Genomic DNA, 27,384 nt, shown 5'->3' on the forward strand with positions numbered 1-27,384 from the left:
CGACTAATATTAAACACTGGGTTTATCTGCTGGGTTTATCTCATCAAACACACACATACACTCACAGACAAACATAAAGGAAATATTATAACAACCTCTTCATCCACTTCTGGTATCTCGGTCCGGTCATGATGTGGTTTGGTGTCATGTAAACGACTAATATTACAACACTGGGTTTATCTCATCAAACACACACATACACTCACAGACACATACACTCACAGACAAACATAAAGGAAATATTATGACAACCTCTTCATCCACTTCTGATATCTCGGTCCGGTCATGATGTGGTTTGGTGTCATGTGAACGACTAATATTAAACACTGGGTTTATCTCATTAAACACACACATACACTCACAGACAAACATAAAGGAAATATTATGACAACCTCTTCATCCACTTCTGATATCTCGGTCCGGTCATGATGTGGTTTGGTGTGTCATGTACACTCACAGACAAACTAATATTAACAACCTCTTCAACTGATACATGATGGGTTTGGTTATGAACGACTCACTGGGTTTATCTCATTAAACACACACATACACTCACAGACAAACATAAAGGAAATATTATGACAACCTCTTCATCCACTTCTGATATCTCGGTCCGGTCATGATGTGGTTTGGTGTCATGTAAACGACTAATATTAAACACTGGGTTTATCTCATTAAACACACACATACACTCACAGACAAACATAAAGGAAATATTATGACAACCTCTTCATCCACTTCTGATATCTCGGTCCGGTCATGATGTGGTTTGGTGTCATGTGAACGACTAACAATGCTGGGTTTGTCTCATCAAACTGGTTCAACTGCCCGGAGGACTCCACTGCACACAGAAATGAATCAGACGGACAAACATAAAGGAAATATTAAATGAATCCGACATGACACTCGTTTATCTCATTAAACACACACATAACTCACAGACAAAATAAAGAAAGATACTGATATCTCGGTCCGGTCATGATGTCATTCTTGCTGGGTTTGTCTCATCAAACTGGTTCAACTGCCCGGAGGGGGCCGTCGATAACTGGAAATAAAGAAAGATACAGGTAATTTTCTTGTTTAACATAATTTTCAACACACGATCGTAACCCCCCCCCCCCCCCCAATAAAGTGTACATCCCCAAATGAAAAATGTTGATCAACATTTTTCATTTTAAAAAAAAGCGTACACTGCTATGTTATGTTGTCTCTTATAACGTAAGTAAATAAACTTGTTAAATTAAACAAGATTAACGACGCTGACAAGGATCAACCATTTTATTCGAACGCAGGGTACTAAACCCAGAACGAGGCTCCCTGCATACGCACCTCACATATGACATGTGACTCAGCACATCTATGTAAAGGTGTATTATACCAATGTTATTTCTACATAACATAACAATTTTGACACTCACTCATGTGAGTAGATCCAATCAAAGCCAGTCATGAATAAGTCATGATATTTTAATAAAATAGTTTTGTTTTGGTCGGGGGGGGGGGGGGGGGGGGGGGGGGGGGGGAGGAGAGGAGAGGAGGGAAGGGCTGGGTTACTTGACAGAATCTCTATTATAAAATAAACATAATGGGCTGAATTTACAAAGCCTGTTAATATCTTACATGCTTGTAACAACACACATTTACAATGCTTAAACACTTGCGTTTTAGAAAAACGGGCTTCGTAAATTCAGCTAATAGTCCCCAGCATGATTTAAAAGGTGGGCCTAACCCAGGCTGTTTTACATAGAAACATTATAAGATGTTATAACAGTTCAGAAGCAGACACTGAGGGATAGCTCTTGGTTCAGAGTATTGTTCACCAATTTTATAACTAAAAACTGCTATTAGTATTACCGAGAAAGAAAAGATACATAATAGTATGTGCGAGTGTTTTTGGATTGCTACATTTCTTCACTGGCAAGCAAACTCAAAACTAATTTTCGCTTCAACACTCTGGTATGAAGCAGATAGAAAGAAATAAAAAAATGAAGTTTTGTTTTGGTTAACGACACCACTAGAGAACATTGATTTATTAATCATCGGCTATTGGATGTCAAACATTTGGTAATTTTGACATAGTCATAGAGAGGAAACCCACTACATTTTTCAGTTAGTAGCAAGGGATCTTTTATATGCACCATCCGACAGACAGGATAGCATATACCACGGCCTTTGATATACCAGTTGTGGTGCACTAGAAGAAGCGAGAAATAGCCCAATCGGCCCAGCGACGAGGATCAATTCTACACTGACCACACATCAAACGAACACTTTACCACAGGGCTACGTCCTGTCCCACCGATGGGGATCGATCCCAGACCGACCGCGCATCAAACTTACCAATTATGTTAACAGGTTTTCCAGCTGGGCTCAGTACTTGTTCAGGATGAATCTAAAAATAAAAATGTTTTAAATGAAACAGTAATCCTTTAGAATTAAATGCCTAACTAGGTTAATATAAAATGAAATGTACTTTACACCCCCCCAAATTCCCCCCCCCCCAAAAAACCCCAACAACAAAACCCAAAACAAAAAACATTGTGATGTAAAATTATGGTTATTTCTATTTAAAGAAACATAAATAATAGTTTAAAAAGTGTATTGAGACATACAAGAAGGATAGCCATCTAGCAGAAGAAAATGAGACATGAAAATGCACACATGAAAATTAAAGACCAGGAAAATGATGTCACTTCATTTAGCTATTTACAACGAAACTTTGAATTCCTACACCATCACACATATAGCAATGAAGTTTACACAAACAATATTATAAACATATTCAAGACAAAATTATTAAAATACAATGTATGTATAATGATAAATTATGCTGCTGACATTAATTATAAGAATTGACAGCTAGTATTTTTCCAATTTAAAAGCATGAATCGAAAGAACCATGCGCACACTTTTTACATGAACATCTTTGTGATGTTGTACTGTGTGACACCTCGCTCCAGCCAGTGCACCACGACTGATATATCAAAGGCTGTGGTATGTGCTATCCTGTCTATGGGATGGTGCATATAAAAGATCTCTAGCTGCTAATCAAAAAGAGTGGCTCATGAAGCTGCGACAATGGGTTTCCTCCCTCAATATCTGTGGTCCTTAACCATATAACCGTAAAACAAAATGTGTTGAGTGCGTCGTTAAATAAACCATTTCCTTCCTTCCTGTGTGACACAGCAATGTAATAACTAAAATATTATACTCATTCCCATGTGAGACCGTTTATATTACAACTCGTGTGTTTTTAATCATATATTACTCGCTTTCGCTCATGGTGTACAATTTAAAAGACACTCGTTGTAATATAAACGGTCTCACATGGGAACTCATTCAGTATTCTGTCTGTCTAACATATGACTATTGCAACACTTGTTCTAGATAATGAAAGGAAACCCACTATAACCATAAAAGCTACTCCAACCAAATAACAACAAAGGATCTTTTACATTTTCATCTCATTTCAACTTATTTTCGTGCTTATATCCAATTAAGGTTCAAGCACACTGTCCTGGGCACAAACTCAGCTATCTGGGCTGTCTGTCCAGGACAGTGAGTTAGTGGTTAGTGAGAGAGAAGAGGGTGTAGTGGTCTTACACCTACCCACTGAGTCGTTAAAACTCGCTCTGAGTGGGAGCCGGTACCGGGCTGCGAACCCAGTACCTACCAGCCTTATGTCCAATGGCTTAATAACGACACCACCGAGGCCAGTATCTTTTATGTGCATTCTTCTAACACATACCAGACCCTTTGAACTATGAGTCATGGAGCTCTGGTCGCAATATAAAAATAAAAATACATCTATCAGTTAAGAAGGATCGATCCTATGAACTGCCGCACCTCAATGACACGACAGAAGGTCTGCAGTACAGGCAAACTGAATGTCAAAATACTCACCACTGTGCCATTTTCCAGTGTAACAATCTCACCAGCTTTTAACTTTCCAATTACAGGCCCACTAAAAAATAGTAATGGAATACCAATCATGTTTTAAATGTCCTAATCAAAATTGTATCTTACCTTACGTGAATTGATAAATAAAACACCCAGCTATTTGCTCAAATATTAGAAACTTGTTCATCAAAACAGTAAAATATTTTATTTTTTTATCCAGCAATCACTGTATACACATTGACTAGATAAATCTCTATATTTTCGGTCAATGACCAAAAATATAGGTCACGTGACATAAGCCCGACTTGACTCGAGTATTTCAGAGTAGATTTTTAATAAACATACTCTTTAAATAATTCATTGAAGTACAGTAAATACAAATAACTTTTAGTTTTGCGATAACAATACAAAACCTATGTATTTATTTATGAATTAGAGTTTAGAAAGTTTTTTGAATGTGTCAGAATGTAGCTAGCGTCTTACAAATAATGACGTCATGTATCTTGTATGACGTCATATGGCAAAAGCCTTGCTAGGTTGACAATACTCGATTTGCATACACAAAACTGGAATAAATAATGATTTTCCGACTATTCCTGTAGGATTGCAGGATAAACGAAATAACTGGTTACTGTGTTAAGATATCGGATAAAGCCGATATCTTAACACAGTAACCAGTTATTCCCTATATACTGAATATCAGAATGAGTCAAAGGATAATTGATCTGACTGAAGCAAAATATACTCAGTCTGATAATCAACACCACTTGCATCAACTTGTGTTTTGTGCTATTTTTACCATTTCGAAAAACAGATAGATATATACCTTTTTTGACTATCGGTATACATGTATCTATTCTAAATGTAAGATATACAAAATGAATAACACTGATCTTTTAAAAACTTGAAATAACTACAAGTACATGTACCACAGTATTCATATAATTAAAAAACCCCAAAAACAACCCCAAACAAGAACTTCATTTTTGGTTTTAATTACATTACATTATACTATAAAAATAAACAGACAAATTAAGTACAAGTGCAAACTTACGGTTTTTCAATGCCTAGTTCGACACATTTTTCAAAGTCTATTTTCCTAGCAGATGGATGGGCCTGAAATATAATGTTAAACATATTTAAAAATGTAAAAAGCTTTGAATGACTAAATGAGTTTTTTCTCGTTAACATCATACATGTAGTACGGGATCCCATTTTTATTGGCCCGAATTAAAAAAAAATGCCAGAATCTGGATAATAACATTTATTCATATTTGCCTTACTGCCAAACAGCTATATAGGGTTAAAAACAAATCACTACGTATTATTACATAGATTACAACTGATTTTTCAGGTAGAATGATGGAAATACATGGTAAAGAGGCCTCAGGTTAGCACATTTTGCCCGAATATCTGTCTCATTTTTGCCTGTATTTGAGGTTAACATTGAGTTGACATTCATAGTACCTATATTTTAAAATTTTAAGTCTCACAAAATTGGAATATTTTATATCAATATGAAAAAATAGCCTATCACAGAATCCTGAATTTATGGTCATTATAACATTCTTCTGATCAACAGAGCCTTTTGTTGTCTGACTAAAATTACGTCCATATACTCAAAACATTTGAGGCAAGCCAAACTGGATTTTACCTCCCAATAATGTATGTTTGAAAAATAAAAAAATGTAGGAAATGAAATGAAGTTTGAGGTGCTTCAAACATCCAGAAACACACTGAATAACTGATATTCTAAAGAATTTTTTTAATTTAATATAAAAAATTTGTTGTTAGAAAATCTTTAAGTCAGAAACGGTCAATTGATGGTAATTACGAACCTGCCTATTGTAAGTTTTTTAAAAGGTCACTTTTGCAGCAAATAAATATGACTGTACGGTTAATTTGTTGCATATAGACATATTTCAAATGTAAAAATTTTAAATACTGGCAGATAATGTATACTAAATTACAATAATTTTGCTGTTGTTGAGGTGTTTTACAGTGAGGCAGTAATTTTTATCCAGTGGCACAAAAGTACTGTCAGTGATGCTCCTGACCCACCTCAATTTAAATCTCAACGACGGCAATCGCCGCTGTCATTAAATTCGAGCCCTGCAGAAAGTGTCTTAAACTGAGGCTGTTTTCAATTCATACTCTGTTGTCAGACATTTTCAATCACATGTAAATGAGGTACCTGTAAAGTGAGTTGAGACCATATTTTGAAATTCAATATTTGTCATAATTTTTTTTTTTAATAAAAATTATTTCGAGATAACCGATTGACAACATCATTATGGAATATAATTTTAACAGTAATTTGATGCATCATACATTTACTCTTACCTTGCAGACGTAAGCGATAGATACATCCTCCAGATCCAGCTTTTGTTTCTTTTTGTCTAATAGGAAAAGGGAAACACATAAGGTACGTTAGTACATGTAGTCACCAGTAATCAAGAGACCCACTAAACAGGTCTCATCATAACACGGTCAGTGTTCATAGCCGTAAATATCAAACAAATTCAATGACTTTCAAAGACTTTTACCTACTATTATCAAAGACTTTCAAAGACTTTTACACAGTGGTCAAAGACAATAGAATGTGATAAAAATACCAAATCCGTTCATTTTCGTTGGTCCATGGCAAGAAATAGTTTTTCTTCAAATGCATCATGACAGGTTAAACCTTGTAAATAAAAGTATCGTGTTATGATGTAGCATGCCCATCCCAGATCTGATCTCTGACATTGCCAAGGAGCAGTTCCGTGACAGGGTTGAGGCTGTGGTATGTGCTATCCTGTCTGTGGGATGGTGCATATAAAAGATCCGTTGCTAATAATGGAAAAATATGAATTAAATAATCGACATCGGTAGTGTAGTGGTCAGGTACAGATTCCCATCCAGAAAGAGTGTAACAATTCAGTGGTAGGTGTAACACCATTACACTGACTGCTCTCTCACTAACCCATTGTTTTAGACAAAATGGAAGGAAGGAAATGTTTTATTTAATGACGCACTCAACACATTTTATTTATGGTTATAAGGCGTGCGACATGGTCATAAGGACCACACAGATATAGAGAGAGGAAACCCTCTGTTGCCACTTCATGGGCTACTCTTTTCGATTAGCAGCAAGGAATCTTTGATATGTACCATCCCATACACAGGATAGTACATACCACAGCCTTTGTTACACCAGTTGTGGAACAATGGCTGAAAGAAAAATAGCCCAATGGGGCCACCGACGGGGATCGATTCTAAAGATGACCATGCATCAAGCGAGTGCATTACCACTGGGCTATGTCCCGCCCCTGTTGTAAGTGGAAAGAAGAATGACAAGTTTTATGGAGGTTTTATGTAAAGTGTTAATACCGTGTCTGGTCAGAGACACTTGTGTCAGAGTTCAACGTCTTCATTTTTCCTAATGCAGCATGGGATCTTTTATATGCACTTTCACACAAACAGGAAAACACACACCACAGCCTTTGACCAGTTGTGTTGCACAAGAAAAACCCCAATCAACTGAATGATCCAACAAGGTTATTTGATCCTGTGATGCAAGCACCTCAGGCAAGAGTTCAACCGACTAAGATGCAGTATCTCTCAAGTGAGCTCTTTACCACCCATCATTTTCAATGGAATACACCTTCAATAAAGCATAGAGAATATGAATGACATGTTTTATGTAGAGTGTTAATACCTGGTTCATCTGATTCAGTCTGGTCAGACAAACACGTGTCGGAGTTCACCCGGTCTTCATCAGAACCTGAGTGTTTGTGCAGTTCAACGTAGTCTATTCTAAAAGCTGAGTCTTCAAAATACAGACTATCTGCATTCTTCTTATCTGTAACAATATCAAAACATAAATATATACATGGAACTCTTAAACTAGTGAACATTTATTACAATGGAACATTTTACAAGTAAAAGAAAGAAAGAAATATAAGAAAAAAGAAAAGAAATAGAGTTTTATTTTACAATGCACTCCACATATTTTTATTTACGGTTATGGAAGAAGAAGTATGTTTTGTTTAACGACACCACTAGAACACATTGATTTATTAATAATTGGCTATTGAATGTCAAACATATGGTAATTTTAACAGTCATAGAGAAGAAACCCGCTATATTTTTCCATTAGTAGCAAGGGATCTTTTTTATGCACCATCCCATAGAGAGGATAGCACATACCACAGCCTTTGATATACCAGTTATAGTGCTCTGGCTGGAACGAGAAATAGCCCAATGGGCCCACCGACGAGGATCGATCCTAGATCAACCGCGCATCAGGTGTGCACTTTACCACTGGGCTACGTCCTGCCCCTTACGGTGTCAGAAATGAAAGAAAAAGTTTAGTTTAGTTTGGTGTAAAAAAATCTTTATATCACTTTGCCAAATATCATCAGTTTGTGAACACAACAAGTACAAATTTATGAAGGAAATGTTTTATTTAAAGACGCACTCAACACATTTTATTCATGGATATACGGCGTCGGAGCTAATTTATGAGAAATTTTACCAATAATCTGACACAGAGCAGAAGTAGAAGCAAGTGTTCTTAAGTTACACAGACAAAGTGACACATGACAGGCACTCCAACATAATATGAACTACTAATATGAAGTAGAGCTGGGCAGTATTGAAATGTCAGGTTCAGTATTGTTATCAGTATTTTGGTATGGTATTCGGTATTGATGCAATATTGATACCGATAGAGTGGTATAAATTTTGATATACTCTGCTTTAAATGCATGTCTGAATTAAGTCTCACCGACTAATTTCATCTAAATTAAATTAAATTCCATACACCAGGCCCTCTCTCTTCTTTTCAGCTATTTTGCGTTTGTCAGATATATTGTTAGTACTTTACTAATGGCAGATAACATTTTTTAATACAGGAATTTTAGTATTTTGAAATTTGCTCGGTACGGTAAATCAGTACCGATACTGACATGACATCAATACCACACGGTATTTACAGTATACCGCCCAGCTCTAAAGACAAGTGTTATTTCTTCAAGACTTAAGCTCCTTTACTCACGACCGGCCTCGGTGGTGTTGTGGTTAAGCCATCGGACATAAGGCTGATAGGTACAGGGTACGCGAGTTTTAATGATTCAGTGGGTAGGTGTAAGGCCACTACACCCTCTTATCTCTCACTAACAATGAACAACCCACTGTCCTGGACAGACAACCAAGATAGCTGAGGTGTATACCCAGGGCAGCCTGCTTGAACCATAATTGGATATAAACATGAAAAAAAGATGAAATGAAATGAATGAAAATATTACTCTCAGCATTTGTCAATTGTGGATTTTAAATGACTAACAAGGTTTATTTTAATTTGGCAAAATCACATGGTGATTGATATTTTGTTATAAAATAACTGTGTCTCTACAGTTTTTTAAGTTTAATTGATAATCTGGTGGATTTTTCTGCTCACCCAGAGTCAGTCCTGTTCCTGGTGAATATATAATATGATTTTAATCATTTGATGCAGGAATTAGAGTGAAATAATTTTCTCGTTGTTATGACTGGCCAAGGGGTTTAGTAGTGGGCGGAGTTAAAGGTCTGAGTTGTATGTGCAGTGTGACTTCATGTATCAAATTCCAGCCAGTGCACCATGACTGGCATATCAAGCGCCGTGGTATGTACTACCCTGTCTGTGGGATGGTGTATATAAAAGATCCCTTGCTGCTAATCGAAAAGAGTAGCCTATAAAATGGTGACAGCGGGTTTCCTCTCTTTCTCTATATCTGTGTGGTCCCTAACCATATAACCGAAAAGAAAATGTGTTGAGTGTGTCGTTAAAATAAAACATTTCCTTTCTTTTTATCAGTTCACAGGTAATAGGATTTCAAATTTCATGGGAAATTCGATAGAAAATCAGGAGAAATGAAATTTCGGTTCTGTGACTTTACCGACACTGTAGTACCGAAATGATCATTACCGTGAAATCCAAAGGCCTGAGTTCTGGCGACATACTGTGTTGAAAGCGTAGCTTTCAGTGATGGGTTTTGTTTATTTAGTATGATCTTTAAATATTAATATGAATGATGTTACGGTTGTGTAATGTTACAATAAAAGGCTGGTGTCAGTCCGGTGTGTGGTTTGAAATACATTTCATTATTTTCTTATTATTTAGGCCAATGTGGCTAGAACGAGAAGCTGACTGATTAAAGTAATAATACAAAAAAATTAAACAGATGCAGATGGACATCGGTCTTCTTCTTAATCGACAGAAGCACAGGTATATGTGCTTTGTGTCAAAGGGAAAGTATGGATTAGTGAGTGAGTCTTAACTCAGTCATGCATTTAAAGCAGAGGATACTGAAAATACGGCTCGATGTCAGTATAGGTATCGGCGATGTGTCAATACCGAATACCATACTGGTCAGTGTATCTGCCAGAAAGAAATTTTTGGGTATGGTGATATGGAATTGAATGCAACCACAGTCAACAGAGGGTAAGGGGGCCTCTCCCAGAAAAAAAAAAGGGTTAACTTTAGGGTTAGGGTTAAAAAAAACCATACAGTAATGATAAAGAGTAATTAATTTTGTCAAAAGGTTAACTTAAAACTCCCACCAAATTTGGGTATGGTGCCATACCCGTTTTACCCTCTGGCAGATACCCTGCATACCGATACCGAAGTAAACCAACCCGAAAATACCGATACTGATCCTGAAATTTCAATACTGTCCAGGGGCCTAATTCACAAAGGTCTCTTAGGCTCTGCTAGACAACAAAGCATCCTCTTTGTAAGTCTTTTAGCATTGCACTGCGAGAACACAAAGTTGTGAGAGTTTAGTGAATTAGGCCCCTGCTCTATAAAACATGCAGATACACAATGTCAAGTTGTACTCCAGCTGGGCTTGCTTAACGTATATGAAACAACAGACTGAGCAGTTATTGTCCAGAGAATGTAATTACTTTATCCATTCACCAAATGAAACTGGGCTTACGACCTGCTTGGATATGTTTAATACCAGTACCCCTCACACTTTCAGCTGACTTCTTGTTAAACCGCAAACAGAAATTATGTTATAATATACCATTACAAGGTTAATTATTTTTCCAACGCCAGCTAGACATGCAGGATTACAAGAACGTAATAAACTTTACCGCCGACTCCACAGGGAGGCTGAGATAAAGGTTATGAAAAAAAGCTTCGTGCAATATACTCTGTGGTGTGTTACTTTGGATTTACTTATATGACTATATCAATGTTTCTACCAGAAAGATTTTTGTGTGTATGGCACTATTGAATTGAATGCAACCATAGTCAACAGGGGGTATGGTGGCCTCCCCTAGAAAGAAAATGGGTTAAGTTTAGGGTTAAGGCAATCATACATTAATGATAAGAGTAATTAATTTGGGTATGGCGCCTTACCCGGTTTACCCTCTGGCAGAAACCCTGTATATACATGATTGTACATGTATTTGTGGTGATGAGACACAATGAAACCACATTTACGACTATATTTAAATTAAATAAACTGAAATAAAAACAAAACTGATATTACCGATCTGTATACTTGTTTTTGAATCAGCAAATGCAGTTACCATTTTCAGAATGTCTTCCTATTAAAATAAACAAAAAATGTATGTTACTCTGCAGATCAACACAAAATAATTGTCATGCTGCTCAAATGTAAGCTACCCACCGCAGGTGTACGGGGCCCTAGTGGGCTAGTCATTCAGAAGATCTTTAAATAGTTTTACATCAGATGCTGAATAATTAAATTTCCTTTTACTAATTACAGTTCAAACTAAGGCATCCCAGAAGTCTAGCCCTAGCAACACAATTTAAATTGCTAGGGCTGATATAACTTCAGATTGGTACATGTATTATTGAGCATTATTGTTCAAGAAAAACAAAAGAACATAAAAGAAAATAGAAAAGTAAATATATCAGAGAATATTGGAAGTTAATTTGTATTATGTATAATAATAAAAAAATTATGTACCTGGTTACATGGTTAGGCACACCATTATGATAGCAAACCACTAGACTAACCCTTCTGATTAGCAGTAAATGATTTTTTCCACTGCATTTTCTCACATATAAAAGTCTAGCCTTCATATACAGGCACTGAAATTGGGTGTGTTTTTTTGAGGATTTCACCAGAATCATAGACATGATTTAATACAGATATTTGAGATTCCATCTCGGGATTTGCAAAAGTAAGGAAGTAAGGAAGGAAATAAGGAAATGTTTTAGTTAATGATGCACTCAACACATTTCATTTATGATTATATGGCATTGAACATATGGTTAAGGACCACACAGATATTGAAGGAGGAAACCCGCTGTCGCCACTTCATGTGCTACTCTTTTCGATTAGCAGCAAGAGATCTCTTATATGCACCATCCCATAGACAGGATAGAACATACCATGGCCTTTGATATACCAGTCATGGTGCACTGGCTGGAGAAATAGCCCAATGGGCCAACTAACAGGTATCGATCCCAAACCAAACATGCATCAAGTGAGGTCTTTACCACTGGGCTACGTCTCGACTCAGAAGTAAGGAATCATGCTAAATTTACAGCCTGATATATACATATACATTGTATATATGGAGGCATCTGACAAGTTCTCAGCTTAACTAGAATGGACTTGTCCTTTGGGCATGCTTACCCATTACTTTTCAATGTAGTCCCCCCCCATCTTTTGTGCACTTACATTAGTCTACTACTTAGAAAAAAAGAAGAAGAAGATAGTGATACATACCACACCAGTAGGTCCGTGTATTGTGACCTTTGGAACATTGGTTCCTTCTAATGTGAGTACTAAACCTGCAATATGTAAATCAACACACAATCAAAACCGAGGAAACCTGCTACATTTTTTCTAATTCAGCAGGGGATCTTTTATATGCACTCTCCCACAGACAAGAAAGCACATACCACTGCCTTTGACCAGTTGTGGTGCACTGGCTGGAACTAGAGAAAAAAATTGCTATACACAAAGATAGAAAACTGATGTTTTTAAATATACATGCAGCTAGTACATGTATGTAAACTGATAACTTCTTTTTCGTGAACATACACAATCAAACATCATTACTTACAAACTATAATTAGGCAAAAACAAAAATATATATACCGCTGGTCTCTGGTCAGCATGCACATCGATTTTGACCTAGTATGTCAACCAGGTCCTAATCTAGCTGGCGAAATTAAAAAAAGTTTTACCCAAAAGTCGGCTCATGTTGCCAAGTTATTAGCAGTTAGTGAGAAGTCGAAATCACTGTGATATTTTGGACCTAATTCGATTTCAAAGCCAAAATCAAACAACAGACATCAACACTTGCTTAGTGTCATAGCTCAGTTACCACCTTGTCGATCCGTGTTTTTACTTTGGTGCCAGACTGTATATTGACACATGTGGCATTGTTGTTAATTCTCGGCCATTCATTTCATTAATGTTAGAAAAGAATAATTTATTACTTTCATTTTAATATAACAACACATTATCAACTACTAGTCTTAATTATTATTATTATTACACTTTTTGTTTGGCCCTAAGTTTGCATGTACAAGTAAAATCTACGCTACAGTGTTTTCAAAATAAACACATTTGAAAATATATACAAATTAAAATAGATTTAACAAAAAAAACCCTCACCCAGCAATCCACCAATATTTTTCCAACTTTTATGTGTGAAGAAAATGTTTTCGACTTTTGATAACCGTACTCTGAAAAAAAAAAAAAAAATAATAATAAAACTGTACATAATACTGTATACATGTAATATATAATAGATCTATGTGTTAATAAAACCAAACTAATTTGGAAAAAGGATTGTGTAGCGAGACTTCATTTGATTAAATTTGGTGACATAAATCAAACTTATTAAATTTTGTCAAATTTCGAGCAATATTATCTTGTCCAGTTTAATAACTGTGTGTGTGCCTGTGTGGTAATGAAGAATATATCAGGAGATATAGATTCGTGAAAGATAATTAATCATTCATCATGAATCTACACCTCTGAGTGCATTCTCTGTGTTCCGCCAGAATATACATTGTATTACTATGACTAGTATCAGGTTTATAAGGCTTAAATTACATCTTTATTTGACGATGCAGGCGTCGTAAGTGAAAGTGCTGTACTTGGTTACAATGAATATGTTCTGTCAGTAATGTGTTCAAATCCCTTACCTGAATGCATAAAAAGTTAAAATTGCATTGTTTTGCAGGTATTGATTCTTGAAAAATAATCTACACCTAAAACAATAATGTGGCGTCACAGATATGGATTAATGTGTGTGAGTGTGTGCCACATCTGAGTGTGTGTGTACGTGACTGGGAAAAAGACTGATACTGATATCTGTGCTAATTTGCATCTACAAAGCAATGTCATTTTGAAAAGAATATTCCTTCCACATTAACACTTACAAATTGACAATTGTTTTCACATCCAGGTTGAAACTGTTCTAGAAATACAGTTGATTTAAATGAAATTTACACTGTCGTTGTACCATAATGAATACAGTAATGGTGTGGAACTCACTTGTGCTCGGAACTTATTCTCTGAACTCCCTCACCACTATTGAACAGATAACTGAAAAGATACACACATGAACAAAAATCATTTCTATAATACAATTAGTGAATTTCACATTTATGTATGTATGTATGTATGTATGTATACTGAAAAGATACACACATCAAAAATCTTTTTCAGAATACTTTTAGTGAATTACACATGTATGTATGTATGTACCTTGTATACGTGATTTAAAAATAATTAAATTTCAATATAAGATTAAAAGATTTTATTTTCATAATACGTACTGATAAATTATAGATCTATCTGGCCTTTACTTTGGTTTTAACATTTCATCTATTATAAACTGAAAAAATTGCAGAAATCTAGTTATTTTTGGAGGTCCTATTTACCAAGCTCAACCGATGGCTACAGAGAGCAACCGAGAACTACTGAGCGCAAATACAGAAATACAGAGCGCTTGTTTAAACCAAAACTCTATTTTAGAGAAACCTCTATTTATGTACTTATACATGTAGGTCTATTTCCATTGAAAGTTCACGCATGTTTGATCGAGACAGAAGTAATGTTGTTTGAATATTTGGTCTGCCGAAAAAGGAATTCCGGATTACTGAGGATCAAGTTATGAGGGGTTTCAATGCCCTTCAGATTTCATTTGTTCACGATTCAAGCACCAGAGGTTGAACGTAGCGAAAGTGAATTGATAAGACTCCCGCCATTCACCCTATGTTTGTAAAACGTCTAATGTACATTGTAGTCAGAGGACTAAACAGTTTGGTTAAAACCTAAAATACAAAAACATACAATATTCAGGGCTTCTAGATTATGGTAGCCCCACTCCCATGGCTAGTGATATTCAATGTTGGGCTAGTAAATAAATACTATTGCCATGCCCAACGGCTAGTGAAAAAAAAGTCAAATGTTGCAGTTAAGTATTTTGTAAATATGAATATCCTGCCCCCACCCAACCCCCAATGTTAGCGTTTTTAAGCTCTATCTCCCTCTTTGGATGACATATCTGATTATTATTATTATTTAGTAAAATTGTATTAATTTAAAGTAAAGTAGGGCTAGTGAATTTTTAATTGTGGCTAGTGGATTTTATAAAACTTCTAGAAGCCCTGAATATATTAACTTATATAATATATTAATTTAATATTTATTTACTAAAAATTCCAGAATTATCAGGAATCTCATAGGCCTACTTCTAAAATTACAGTAAATTAAATTGGCAACAACCCTTTTATGCCAGTAATAAAAACAGCTTAATGGATACTATTACCACACAGATGGCACTAAGACCAATTACGTTTAAGACAACTACATGTACTTTGATTACTTTCACTGGGCGCAATTCTCATTAAAAAATACACATTAAAAATTAAAAAGGAAAATATTAATAAAGTTGTCAGCAGCCATGCCTTTACAACATGTATGTATGTATGTGTGTGTGTGTGTGTGTGTGTGTGTGTGTGTGTGTGTGTGTGTGTGTGTGTGTGTGTGTGTGTGTGTGTGTGTGTGTGTGTGTGTGTGTGTGTGTGTGTGTATGTATGTATGTATGTATGTATGTATGTATGTATGTATGTAATCCAACTACAAAGAAAACTGTTGTCAAAAGAGTCCATTAAATAAACCTATTGTTTTGATAATATAAAGATTAGTAGATCTACACTTATGTTTATATGTCACCAGTCACTGTTCATTCGAACAACAAATATATGATTGACAAAATTTGAATATAAGATGCCAGTAAAAAGCCCAGCCACCACCTGCACCAAAAAAGCAAATTGCCATGCTGTGTATGTGAAGAAGAATGTGGAGATGGGTACATGCCGATTGTGACAATGTACCCGATTGTGACAATGTATTGAGGGACGATTTAAAAACTGGCAATAATTAAAAGTGGGTATACATGTACATGTATGTGCAAAACCTAATCTAAAATCGGAGAGAAGAGTGAGTGATTCAGCTATGACAACCTACTTGTCCCACTCGGTGTAGCTGCTAGAAAATTGGGTTTGATAGGAGCTAAAAGACGTTGCGAATATGGTTGAAAATTTGAATTAAATTCTTCTTTGAGATGAAACATTAGAAATTATGGGTGACTTTATGATAAGCAACATTCATGGCCTTTGTTGAACCAGTTATGGATCACTGGTCGGTGCAAGTGGTTTACACCTCCAATTAAGGTTCAAGCACGCTGTCCTGGGCACACAACTCGGCTATCTGGGCTGTCTGTCCAGGACAGAGGGTTAGTTGTTAGCCCTTAAGAACTCGCTCTAGGTTGGAGATGGTACCGGGCTGCGAACCCTGTACCTATCAGCCTGTAGTTTGATGGCTTAACCACTGAGGCCGGTATGTCCAAGATATCAACAAAAATTTCTCCCACATGAGGACAATTAAACTGGACAATATATGACATCGACACCAAGATCAGCTTTGGTGAGTTAGTGATAGGGTCTGGTATGGTGAAGGCGTTGCTGAAAGCTATAAAGCATTGCTTTCCTAGTGCCACACAACTTCCATGTTATTGACACCTGAAAGAAAATGTCAGAAGACATCGAACTCAGAAAGTAGGAGTAAACAACAAGATAAAAACTCAAATCATGAAAGCAATATTTGCTAAAAATGTAGTTTTCACTGCATGATCCCCACCCCATACTATAACGGCTTGCGGTGAACTCGTATGGAACACTTACTCGTATGGGCGAAAATGCAGTGAACTCGTATGGAAATTACAAACTGATATATCCAATACTGTATAGCAACTTGTGTGTAGTTTTTATGCAGAGTTTGACAAATCCGCTAGCCCGACATCCGCGGCTAGTGGTTTTTAAGTTCGGGCTAATGAGAAACGCAAAACATGCATGCATTGTTTACGGTTTCTGTCGCAGGAAATAAGTCTAATGACATGCATGTTTTGATTGGCTGGGCAAGTCACGTGGTAGTTATCTTGCACATAATGTTTTAGGCTAAAAAACTCTAATTTAATTTTTATTTTCTATATCAAATTATACATGTTTATAGTAATTAAATTGCACTAAATATTTATATCTATATATTGTAATATCAAGAACTGTAAAGTACACAGTTGTAACTGATAGGTGACCACGGGTAACACGAAAATAGGTGACTGCCGTTGACGCACAAACTGCAGTTGACACACAAATAGTTGAGTGATGGTGACATAAATAAGAAGCATGTATACAAAACAAGTGTCAAAATACACATTTAAGAGAAATATCAAAGTATATCTGCATATCCATACATCCCCATACGAGTTCACCGTTATTTTTTACATACGACTTCGTTTTCTGTTCATACGAGTTAGTTTCTATACGAGTTCACCGCATCCCACTATAACAACAAAGTTTAAATAAAAAGTAATAATTTTGCTTCTCTCTCTCTCTAATTTATTAAAATTATGGGGCTACCAATTTTTACTGAGGGCTACCACAATTTATAACCTAGCTGGTAATTGGGCTACCGCTGAAAAAAGTTAAGGTCAAGGCTTGCCTGAGCACCCGATTTCATCAGCTATTTTAATAACCTCACGCCAAGATTAAAACAGTATGTGTTTGATCGAACTAGCGAAAAAGAAGCAATAATAATTTGCGAATCACTAAATAATAGTATAAATTATAATCAAATTTTAAACAAAAATGAAAAATTCTTAAAATCTCTGATTTTAATATTCATTGAACAGTTATTTTAAATTGTACATTTACAATTTGCCGACACATTCACGGCCAGGGCAACTATGACATGTAGTACAGAAACTCTGAAGTACTGTAGTACCACATGTTGCATGGACTGAGAAATCAGAAAGTGAAAAAGATCTACAGACAAAACGGTTTCTGACCACTAAAATATGAAAGCCAGCGGAATTTAAAAAATCGAGACTGTACAATGGAGATTCTGAAAACAGCAGCACTTTTGTGATAAAACCTGGACAAAAGAAATGATCTAGAAGACAGAACGTTTTTGCTGGAGAAGCAGGGTTCATCTCTTATTATCTTTGTGATATGTTAATAACCATATATCTGTCGATATATAACCATAATTAAAATGTCTTGAGTGTTGTTAAATAAAACATTTCTTCTTTACCGTATAAAAATGTACTATTAAGTTGTAAAAAAACCACTTGGCATTGTAATTTCATTGTTTTTTGTTTTGTCCATGTGTGCTTTCTTCATAATACATGTACATATAATCTAAATACAGAATTTTTCCTTAATAATTCGGCTAGTTGCAGAAAAGTTATGCGAGTCGAGTAGGATTAGGCGTGGCTTACTGTATAAAAATGTACTATTAAGTTGTTACTTAGTACTATTTTGTATTACAGTTTTTTCTTTTTAACTTAAATATTAAAACCATGATAGGCAGAATATGACCCACCCGACATTATAACAGTTTTTAATTTAACACCTGTTCTAAACGCTTACATATATATTAAAACATATTCCACTTATTATAGCTTTAAATTAAAAAAAATATATATATATATATTACTTGCTACTGCCATATTCAGAATAATATATATTTCTTACTAAATAACCATTTTACGTTTATAGAACTTGTATATTAATTTATATATCACTGTGTACTTTGTTAAATAAATAATTTAAAAAAAATTGAATTTAACTTGTGTTTATTTGTCCTTATGTTATTGATTAGCTCAGTACTATACTTGTGCTCGGTAGAACAAATGTATACATACATGTACTTGCACTTGGTAGTTCTACATACATGTATACTTTTGCTAAAAAATTATTCACTGCCTGTCAGTAGTTCTCAGACATTAGACCTCGGTTGAGGTTGGTAAATACTGTAGACTGAGTGTAGTACTAGTAGTACGACCCATTAGCCTTAGGCATTACTTTTCTTCAACAAAATATAAATTCAACTTTTTGACACCACATGAAAATCAAATTTGCCAATTGTTTTTACAATTCACAACTTCCAAATTTGTTGAGTGTCAGTACTAGCCATCGGTCACCCGAAATATGCCAAAAACCTGGTTTTTGGCATATTTACAATCAAAAAACCTTTTTGCAATCAAAAAACCTCACAAAAACCATAATTATGCCAAAATCGTATCCAACAAGGGTTTTTTATATACTTTATTGACAGTTTATCAATATTATATGATTTACAATTTACATGAAGCACAAATATTGTTGTCGGACCTAAACATATGCATACGTCCGTTTCCGCCTTGTTTGTAAAATGCGGAACAGGACTGATTTTAGGGTCCGACTATTTACCCCCAAGATACCCCCAAAATACCCCCAAGACACGTATTGGATGAGCAGCTTTCGGGATTGTACTATACGAAATAATGAACAGGTGTGTTTCGAACAATAACTATTGCTTTAGTGACGTTTTTTGCAGTGTAAATAAAACCCCCATTTCCCAATCAAAAAACCTCACAAAAGCGGGACAGAACAGATTTTAGAGTTTATGAAGCTCCAATCACAATTAACATGTGTGTTTCGAACAATAGGTATTGCTTTAGTGACGTTTTTTCTTTGGGAAAAAGTTTTTTGAGTGTAAATATACCAAAAACCAGCTTTACAATATTTACAATAAAAAAAAACATTTCCCAATCAAAAAACCTCACAAAAGCGGGACATAACAGATTTTAGAGTTTATGAAGCTCCAATCACAATTAACATGTGTGTTTCGAACAATAGGTATTGCTTTAGTGACGGTTTTTTTATTGTAAATATTGTAAAGCGGGTTTTTAAATATACCAAAAACCCGCTTTACAATATTTACAATAAAAAAAAACATTTCCCAATCAAAAAACCTCACAAAAGCGGGACATAACAGATTTTAGAGTTTATGAAGCTCCAATCACAATTAACATGTGTGTTTCGAACAATAGGTATTGCTTTAGTGACGTTTTTTCTTTGGGAAAAAGTTTTTTGAGTGTAAATATACCAAAAACCCGCTTTACAATATTTACAATAAAAAAAAAACATTTCCCAATCAAAAAACCTCACAAAAGCGGGACAGAACAGATTTTAGAGTTTATGAAGCTCCAATCATAATTAACACGTGTGTTTCGAACAATAGCTATTGCTTTAGTGACGGTTTTTTTATTGTAAATATTGTAAAGCGGGTTTTTAAATATACCAAAAACCCGCTTTACAATATTTACAATAAAAAAAAACATTTCCCAATCAAAAAACCTCACAAAAGCGGGACATAACAGATTTTAGAGTTTATGAAGCTCCAATCACAATTAACATGTGTGTTTCGAGCAATAGGTATTGCTTTAGTGACGTTTTTTCTTTGGGAAAAAGTTTTTTGAGTGTAAATATACCAAAAACCCGCTTTACAATATTTACAATAAAAAACCCATTTCCCAATCAAAAAACCTCACAAAAGCGGGACAGAACAGATTTTAGAGTTTATGAAGCTCCAATCATAATTAACACGTGTGTTTCGAACAATAGCTATTGCTTTAGTGACGGTTTTTTTATTGTAAATATTGTAAAGCGGGTTTTTAAATATACCAAAAACCCACTTTACAATATTTACAATAAAAAAAAACATTTCCCAATCAAAAAACCTCACAAAAGCGGGACATAACAGATTTTAGAGTTTATGAAGCTCCAATCACAATTAACATGTGTGTTTCGAACAATAGGTATTGCTTTAGTGACGTTTTTTCTTTGGGAAAAAGTTTTTTGAGTGTAAATATACCAAAAACCCGCTTTACAATATTTACAATAAAAAAAAACATTTCCCAATCAAAAAACCTCACAAAAGCGGGACATAACAGATTTTAGAGTTTATGAAGCTCCAATCACAATTAACATGTGTGTTTCGAGCAATAGGTATTGCTTTAGTGACGTTTTTTCTTTGGGAAAAAGTTTTTTGAGTGTAAATATACCAAAAACCCGCTTTACAATATTTACAATAAAAAACCCATTTCCCAATCAAAAAAACCTCACAAAAGCGGGACAGAACAGATTTTAGAGTTTATGAAGCTCCAATCATAATTAACACGTGTGTTTCGAACAATAGCTATTGCTTTAGTGACGGTTTTTTTATTGTAAATATTGTAAAGCGGGTTTTTAAATATACCAAAAACCCGCTTTACAATATTTACAATAAAAAAAAAAAATTCCCAATCAAAAAACCTCACAAAAGCGGGACATAACAGATTTTAGAGTTTATGAAGCTCCAATCACAATTAACATGTGTGTTTCGAACAATAGGTATTGCTTTAGTGACGTTTTTTCTTTGGGAAAAAGTTTTTTGAGTGTAAATATACCAAAAACCCGCTTTACAATATTTACAATAAAAAAAAAACATTTCCCAATCAAAAAACCTCACAAAAGCGGGACAGAACAGATTTTAGAGTTTATGAAGCTCCAATCATAATTAACACGTGTGTTTCGAACAATAGCTATTGCTTTAGTGACGGTTTTTTTATTGTAAATATTGTAAAGCGGGTTTTTAAATATACCAAAAACCCGCTTTACAATATTTACAATAAAAAAAAACATTTCCCAATAAAAAAACCTCACAAAAGCGGGACATAACAGATTTTAGAGTTTATGAAGCTCCAATCACAATTAACATGTGTGTTTCGAACAATAGGTATTGCTTTAGTGACGTTTTTTCTTTGGGAAAAAGTTTTTTGAGTGTAAATATACCAAAAACCCGCTTTACAATATTTACAATAAAAAAAAAACATTTCCCAATCAAAAAACCTCACAAAAGCGGGACAGAACAGATTTTAGAGTTTATGAAGCTCCAATCATAATTAACACGTGTGTTTCGAACAATAGCTATTGCTTTAGTGACGGGTTTTTTATTGTAAATATTGTAAAGCGGGTTTTTAAATATACCAAAAACCCGCTTTACAATATTTACAATAAAAAAAAAACATTTCCCAATCAAAAAACCTCACAAAAGCGGGACATAACAGATTTTAGAGTTTATGAAGCTCCAATCACAATTAACATGTGTGTTTCGAACAATAGGTATTGCTTTAGTGACGTTTTTTCTTTGGGAAAAAGTTTTTTGAGTGTAAATATACCAAAAACCCGCTTTACAATATTTACAATAAAAAAAAACCATTTCCCAATCAAAAAACCTCACAAAAGCGGGACAGAACAGATTTTAGAGTTTATGAAGCTCCAATCATAATTAACACGTGTGTTTCGAACAATAGCTATTGCTTTAGTGACGGGTTTTTTATTGTAAATATTGTAAAGCGGGTTTTTAAATATACCAAAAACCCGCTTTACAATATTTACAATAAAAAAAAACATTTCCCAATCAAAAAACCTCACAAAAGCGGGACATAACAGATTTTAGAGTTTATGAAGCTCCAATCACAATTAACATGTGTGTTTCGAACAATAGGTATTGCTTTAGTGACGTTTTTTCTTTGGGAAAAAGTTTTTTGAGTGTAAATATACCAAAAACCCGCTTTACAATATTTACAATAAAAAAAAAACATTTCCCAATCAAAAAACCTCACAAAAGCGGGACAGAACAGATTTTAGAGTTTATGAAGCTCCAATCATAATTAACCAGTGTGTTTCGAACAATAGCTATTGCTTTAGTGACGGTTTTTTTATTGTAAATATTGTAAAGCGGGTTTTTAAATATACCAAAAACCCGCTTTACAATATTTACAATAAAAAAAAACATTTCCCAATCAAAAAACCAAGAATGAATGCCCCAAGAAGATATTCAACATTCTGCGCGAAGAGGCCGATGGCAATATCGAGCTTGAGCCGAGAAGCATCAAACAGGTAAGTGACATAAAGACTAACCTTCGTAAAACAGTACAGAAGCAACATCGCTGATGAATTGTTGGAAGTGTACTCCATGGTCAATACACATCCTTATGTTCAAGAGATTGTACACACAAAAGGCAAACCACCAGCTGTCATTCTCTACACCACCGAACAGATGGAAGATCTGAAATCATTTATCGGAGCAAAGTCTGATCATGTTCTAGGGATAGATCGGACATACAACATGGGCCCGTGTTTCGTCACAACAGTTGTTTACAAGAACCTCCGAATTCTTCGGTCGACAACTCGAGATCACCCTATCATGTTGGGGCCGATATTTCTTCATTGGGACGCAACGTTTGAGTCTCATTGGCCACGGCAACTATTCACTCTGTCCCCGTTATAAAAAGTTTTACATGTCACCACACACCTGGTCCACTAAATCTTCTGAGCAAAAAGAAGAGTTGTTCAGAAAATTCCTGATGACAAAGACAACAATCCCAGTTCCAAATGACATTAAAGCAACTAAGGTTGACTTCACCATTCCCCAGGTCCCATCCATCGCAAGAAAGCCGAACCAGAGAAAACGCCCACGGGCTGAGAGAGCTACACCACGATACTTGTAACACACATAGGGACATAAACATAAAGCCTGTAAGGCAGTCTACCAATATGTTTAAGCTACCAAACCAAAACTATAATACCTAACAGTGCTATTAATATTTTCAAAATCACCCACTTGTACGCCGCTAAGAGAGAACTGCGACCAATTCGAACTCAACTCGATGCTTTCTAACTTACGGTCAAAGGTGGGTAGGTAGAGATTTCTAAACCTAAAGTAGTGCTCATTTAGTGCAACAACAGGCACTCATAACCTTTCACTAGTACGCCCCTAAGAAGGAACTGTAACCAATTCGAACTCTACTCGATGCTTTCCAACCTAGGGGCCAAAGGTGAACAGGTACAGATAATAGTGCTAATACATTGATTTTTGTATGAATATATGTATCTTGTGAATGTTAGACCCGAGCCGTGACCCGACACCATAATACCGACAGCCCATAGGTCTAATTAACGAGCTACTCTCGATATACTAAAGTTAAAACTTATACTAGCTCTACTACCCTTTACAGTTTAGACTGACCATTCAAAATTCGCGCCAAAATTCCTTCAAATCAAAACTGCGCACTTTTTCTCTTTGGCATATTAACTGCACGTTAAACCCTATGAGCTGACCTGACCTCTACCCAATTCCCCAATTGCTGCTTGTGTGTACTTGGATATTCACTGTAGTAGGTCTGGTTGACAAATTAAATGTATATAGTTATTTATGTAATTTCTTTTTCATGTGTTTGTTTGTTAATGGTGGCGGTTTATGTTTTGTCCTATTTTATAGGACAGAGGGCTTCTTTAGATGTTTATTCTTATACCCATCGACACGACAACGGCCAATATTATATATGTCAGCAATAAATTGGAAATTTTAAAAGTATCTTTTGGACGTGTGACATCGTGCCTAATTACATTACATTATACATTAAACATGTATGTCTCAATACCTCTATTATGATTATCTTTAAATTTAAATAATGTTTTATAGTTAACTATATTTATTTATACCAGAGTAATCAATGTATGCATTTATAATTAAAATTAAATGCCTGTTATATGTGTCAGTAAGTCTGGAACTAATAAATGAAAATATGTCAAGAAAATAGCTCTATCATGTATGTTATAGGAATGTGTCAGTGATATCATTAATAAAGTCCATCCATTGATTCAATTAAGCCGACAATAAATTCCTCAGTGTCTGCACTGGCAATTAATTAATTAATTAATTAATTAATTATGACATTACTCACTTTATCAATACGACTGTTCAATAGTCAACGTTACACACACGTTTTTTAACACATTAGGCTAGTAATAAAATCGTCATGTACAATGTGTAGCGAATGATGTTTCATTATCGTCTTAGCATAGAGAAACGTTTATACTTAATTACATTCATTTATACTGGGTCCAATTATTTATGAGTAAACATTATTTATATGTTAACTGACAAAGAGTTATTGGACGATTTGTATACAGACATACAGTTATATACAATGTTATTTGGGTTTTATTAATAAATGTAGGCATATATTACGAAATTTCCTAAAGAAGCCCTTCCCCTGCAAGTGCTGAACCTCACCGCGGTGCAGGGGTGTAACAGCTTTTTTATTTGTTGAATACTATTATATTCAAGAGAAAAAAAAGATGGCCAATACAGCACCTTTTTTTCCCATTATTATTGTTAATGTAGATGTGAAATAATAACTAGCCAATCATTTATTTCACACATCACAAGTTTTGCCTTTGTAATTACAAATGTAATTATTTCTTCAAATAGCCAAATGAACTTTGTAATATAATAGGTCAACGGTCATTCCAAAGGTATTCATTTGTATAAAGGTTTATATTTATATTCTGTTAACGTTTACTAATTTAACTAATATAAACAGCATATCAATACACCCAGGGAGTACACCAATACAAAAACGTGTGGTGTCTTGGTGTATTTTTGGGTATCTTGGGAGTAAATAGTCGGACCCTAAAATCAGTCCTGTTCCACATTTTACAAACAAGGCGGAAACGGACGTATGCATATGTTTAGGACTGACGACAATATTTGTGCTTCATATAAATTGTAAATCATATAATATTGATAAACTGTCAATAAAGTATATAAAAAACCCTTATTGGATACGATTTTGGCATAATTATGGTTTTTGTGAGGTTTTTTGATTGCGAAAAGGTTTTTTGATTGTGAATATGCCAAAAACCGCATTTTATAAACAAGGCGGAAACGGACGTATGCATATGTTTAGAACTGACAACAACATTTGTGCTTCATATAAATTGTAAATCATATAATATTGATAAACTGCCAATAAAGTATATAAAAAACCCATATTGGATACGATTTTGGCATAATTATGGTTTTTGTGAGGTTTTTTGATTGCGAAAAGGTTTTTTGATTGTAAATATGCCAAAAACCGGTTTTTTGGCATATTTCGGGTGACCCCTAACCATGGGTTTAAAAACACTCAAGTACTGAAATATTTTCCCCATCAATCATACTTCGAGTGATCTGTTCCAATGACAACAGACTGGGGAGTCCCTCTGCCTCCACTTCCAATCACCTGCACATCGATCACAGATGGTGTTGGAAACTGTCCCCCTCTCCCTTCCTTGTACTTGATGTGTTTCAGCTTCGCACAATTTGTTTTATTTTTAGGCATGGTGGACCTGGTAGTTTTGAATTTCAAGCCCTCAATTAATGCGAAACGGTTTCTGCCTAACCAGTTGGCAGAAAACACAGGTGCACAATGTTTGAACAACATTTAATTCATCAAACTAACTCAAGTACCGTAGTGTAAAGACTATAAATTAATTTCATAATAAAAATTAAACATGCTGCAATACACGTGAAACACAACAGGAAGTTATAACCATTTGCGCTCTTTTTTTTTATACCAAAGAGCTATCTTTGGGGTAGACAACTGCGATTTGTTGGTATTTTCCTACATTAGAACGGAGAGCACCGAAATAATAACGGTTTTAATAATTCGATTTTAATTTGCTTTTCGTGCTTATATCCAGTTAGGATTTAAGCATGCTGTCCTGGACACACATTTCAGCTGCCCCAGGTTACCTGTCTCACATATGGGTAAATGGTTAATTCAACGAGTATATTCTCACAAAATCTTTTTAAAACCCCCCACAAAACACGCATTATTTTAAAACATTTTAATAACAAAATGCGCATTATTTTAATAACAAGGACGACAACAACAATACCATATATTGAATTAAAGTAAAAATTTATAACAAGAAAACAAAAATAAAACCACAAAACCCCCCATGAGTATATACTCACAAAATACACATTATTTTAAAACATTTTAATAACAAGGACAACAACAACAATGCCATATATTGAATTAAAGTCCAAATTTATAACAAGAAAACAAAAAAAACACAAAAAAAACCCACCCATGAGGGCGAAACGACCCGGTATGGGGGTAAACCGACTCGGGGTGAACGGGAATAAGGGCGAAACGACCTGATACCATTTCTTCACCACTTTTACATGCCTAGTCTACTTGTGAAAAATAACTACAAATTTAATTAATCAATCCTATAATTAATCTCTG

At 34.9% G+C, this 27,384-nt stretch overlaps 1 protein-coding gene across 1 annotated transcript in view; it reads right to left on the reverse strand.

Annotated features, from left to right (window-relative positions):
• The window catches only part of LOC121379412 (zinc phosphodiesterase ELAC protein 2-like), a 42,652-nt gene extending 15,975 nt beyond the window's left edge, over positions 1-26,677 (reverse strand). Inside the window, exons 1-12 of the mRNA XM_041508018.1 lie at positions 26,309-26,677; positions 14,421-14,471; positions 13,533-13,603; positions 12,636-12,700; positions 11,424-11,481; positions 7,601-7,744; positions 6,244-6,299; positions 4,955-5,016; positions 3,904-3,964; positions 2,341-2,392; positions 1,039-1,045; positions 727-870 (exon numbers count right to left, since the gene is read on the reverse strand). Of these exons, the coding sequence (XP_041363952.1) occupies positions 727-870; positions 1,039-1,045; positions 2,341-2,392; positions 3,904-3,964; positions 4,955-5,016; positions 6,244-6,299; positions 7,601-7,744; positions 11,424-11,481; positions 12,636-12,700; positions 13,533-13,603; positions 14,421-14,471; positions 26,309-26,571 (1,034 nt within the window). The 5' untranslated portion in view covers positions 26,572-26,677. The remainder of the gene's footprint in view (positions 1-726; positions 871-1,038; positions 1,046-2,340; positions 2,393-3,903; positions 3,965-4,954; positions 5,017-6,243; positions 6,300-7,600; positions 7,745-11,423; positions 11,482-12,635; positions 12,701-13,532; positions 13,604-14,420; positions 14,472-26,308) is intronic.
• Positions 26,678-27,384: the final 707 nt, after the last annotated feature.

This window comes from Gigantopelta aegis, chromosome 8, assembly GCF_016097555.1.
Source record: "Gigantopelta aegis isolate Gae_Host chromosome 8, Gae_host_genome, whole genome shotgun sequence".
Classification (NCBI taxonomy): domain Eukaryota; kingdom Metazoa; phylum Mollusca; class Gastropoda; order Neomphalida; family Peltospiridae; genus Gigantopelta; species Gigantopelta aegis.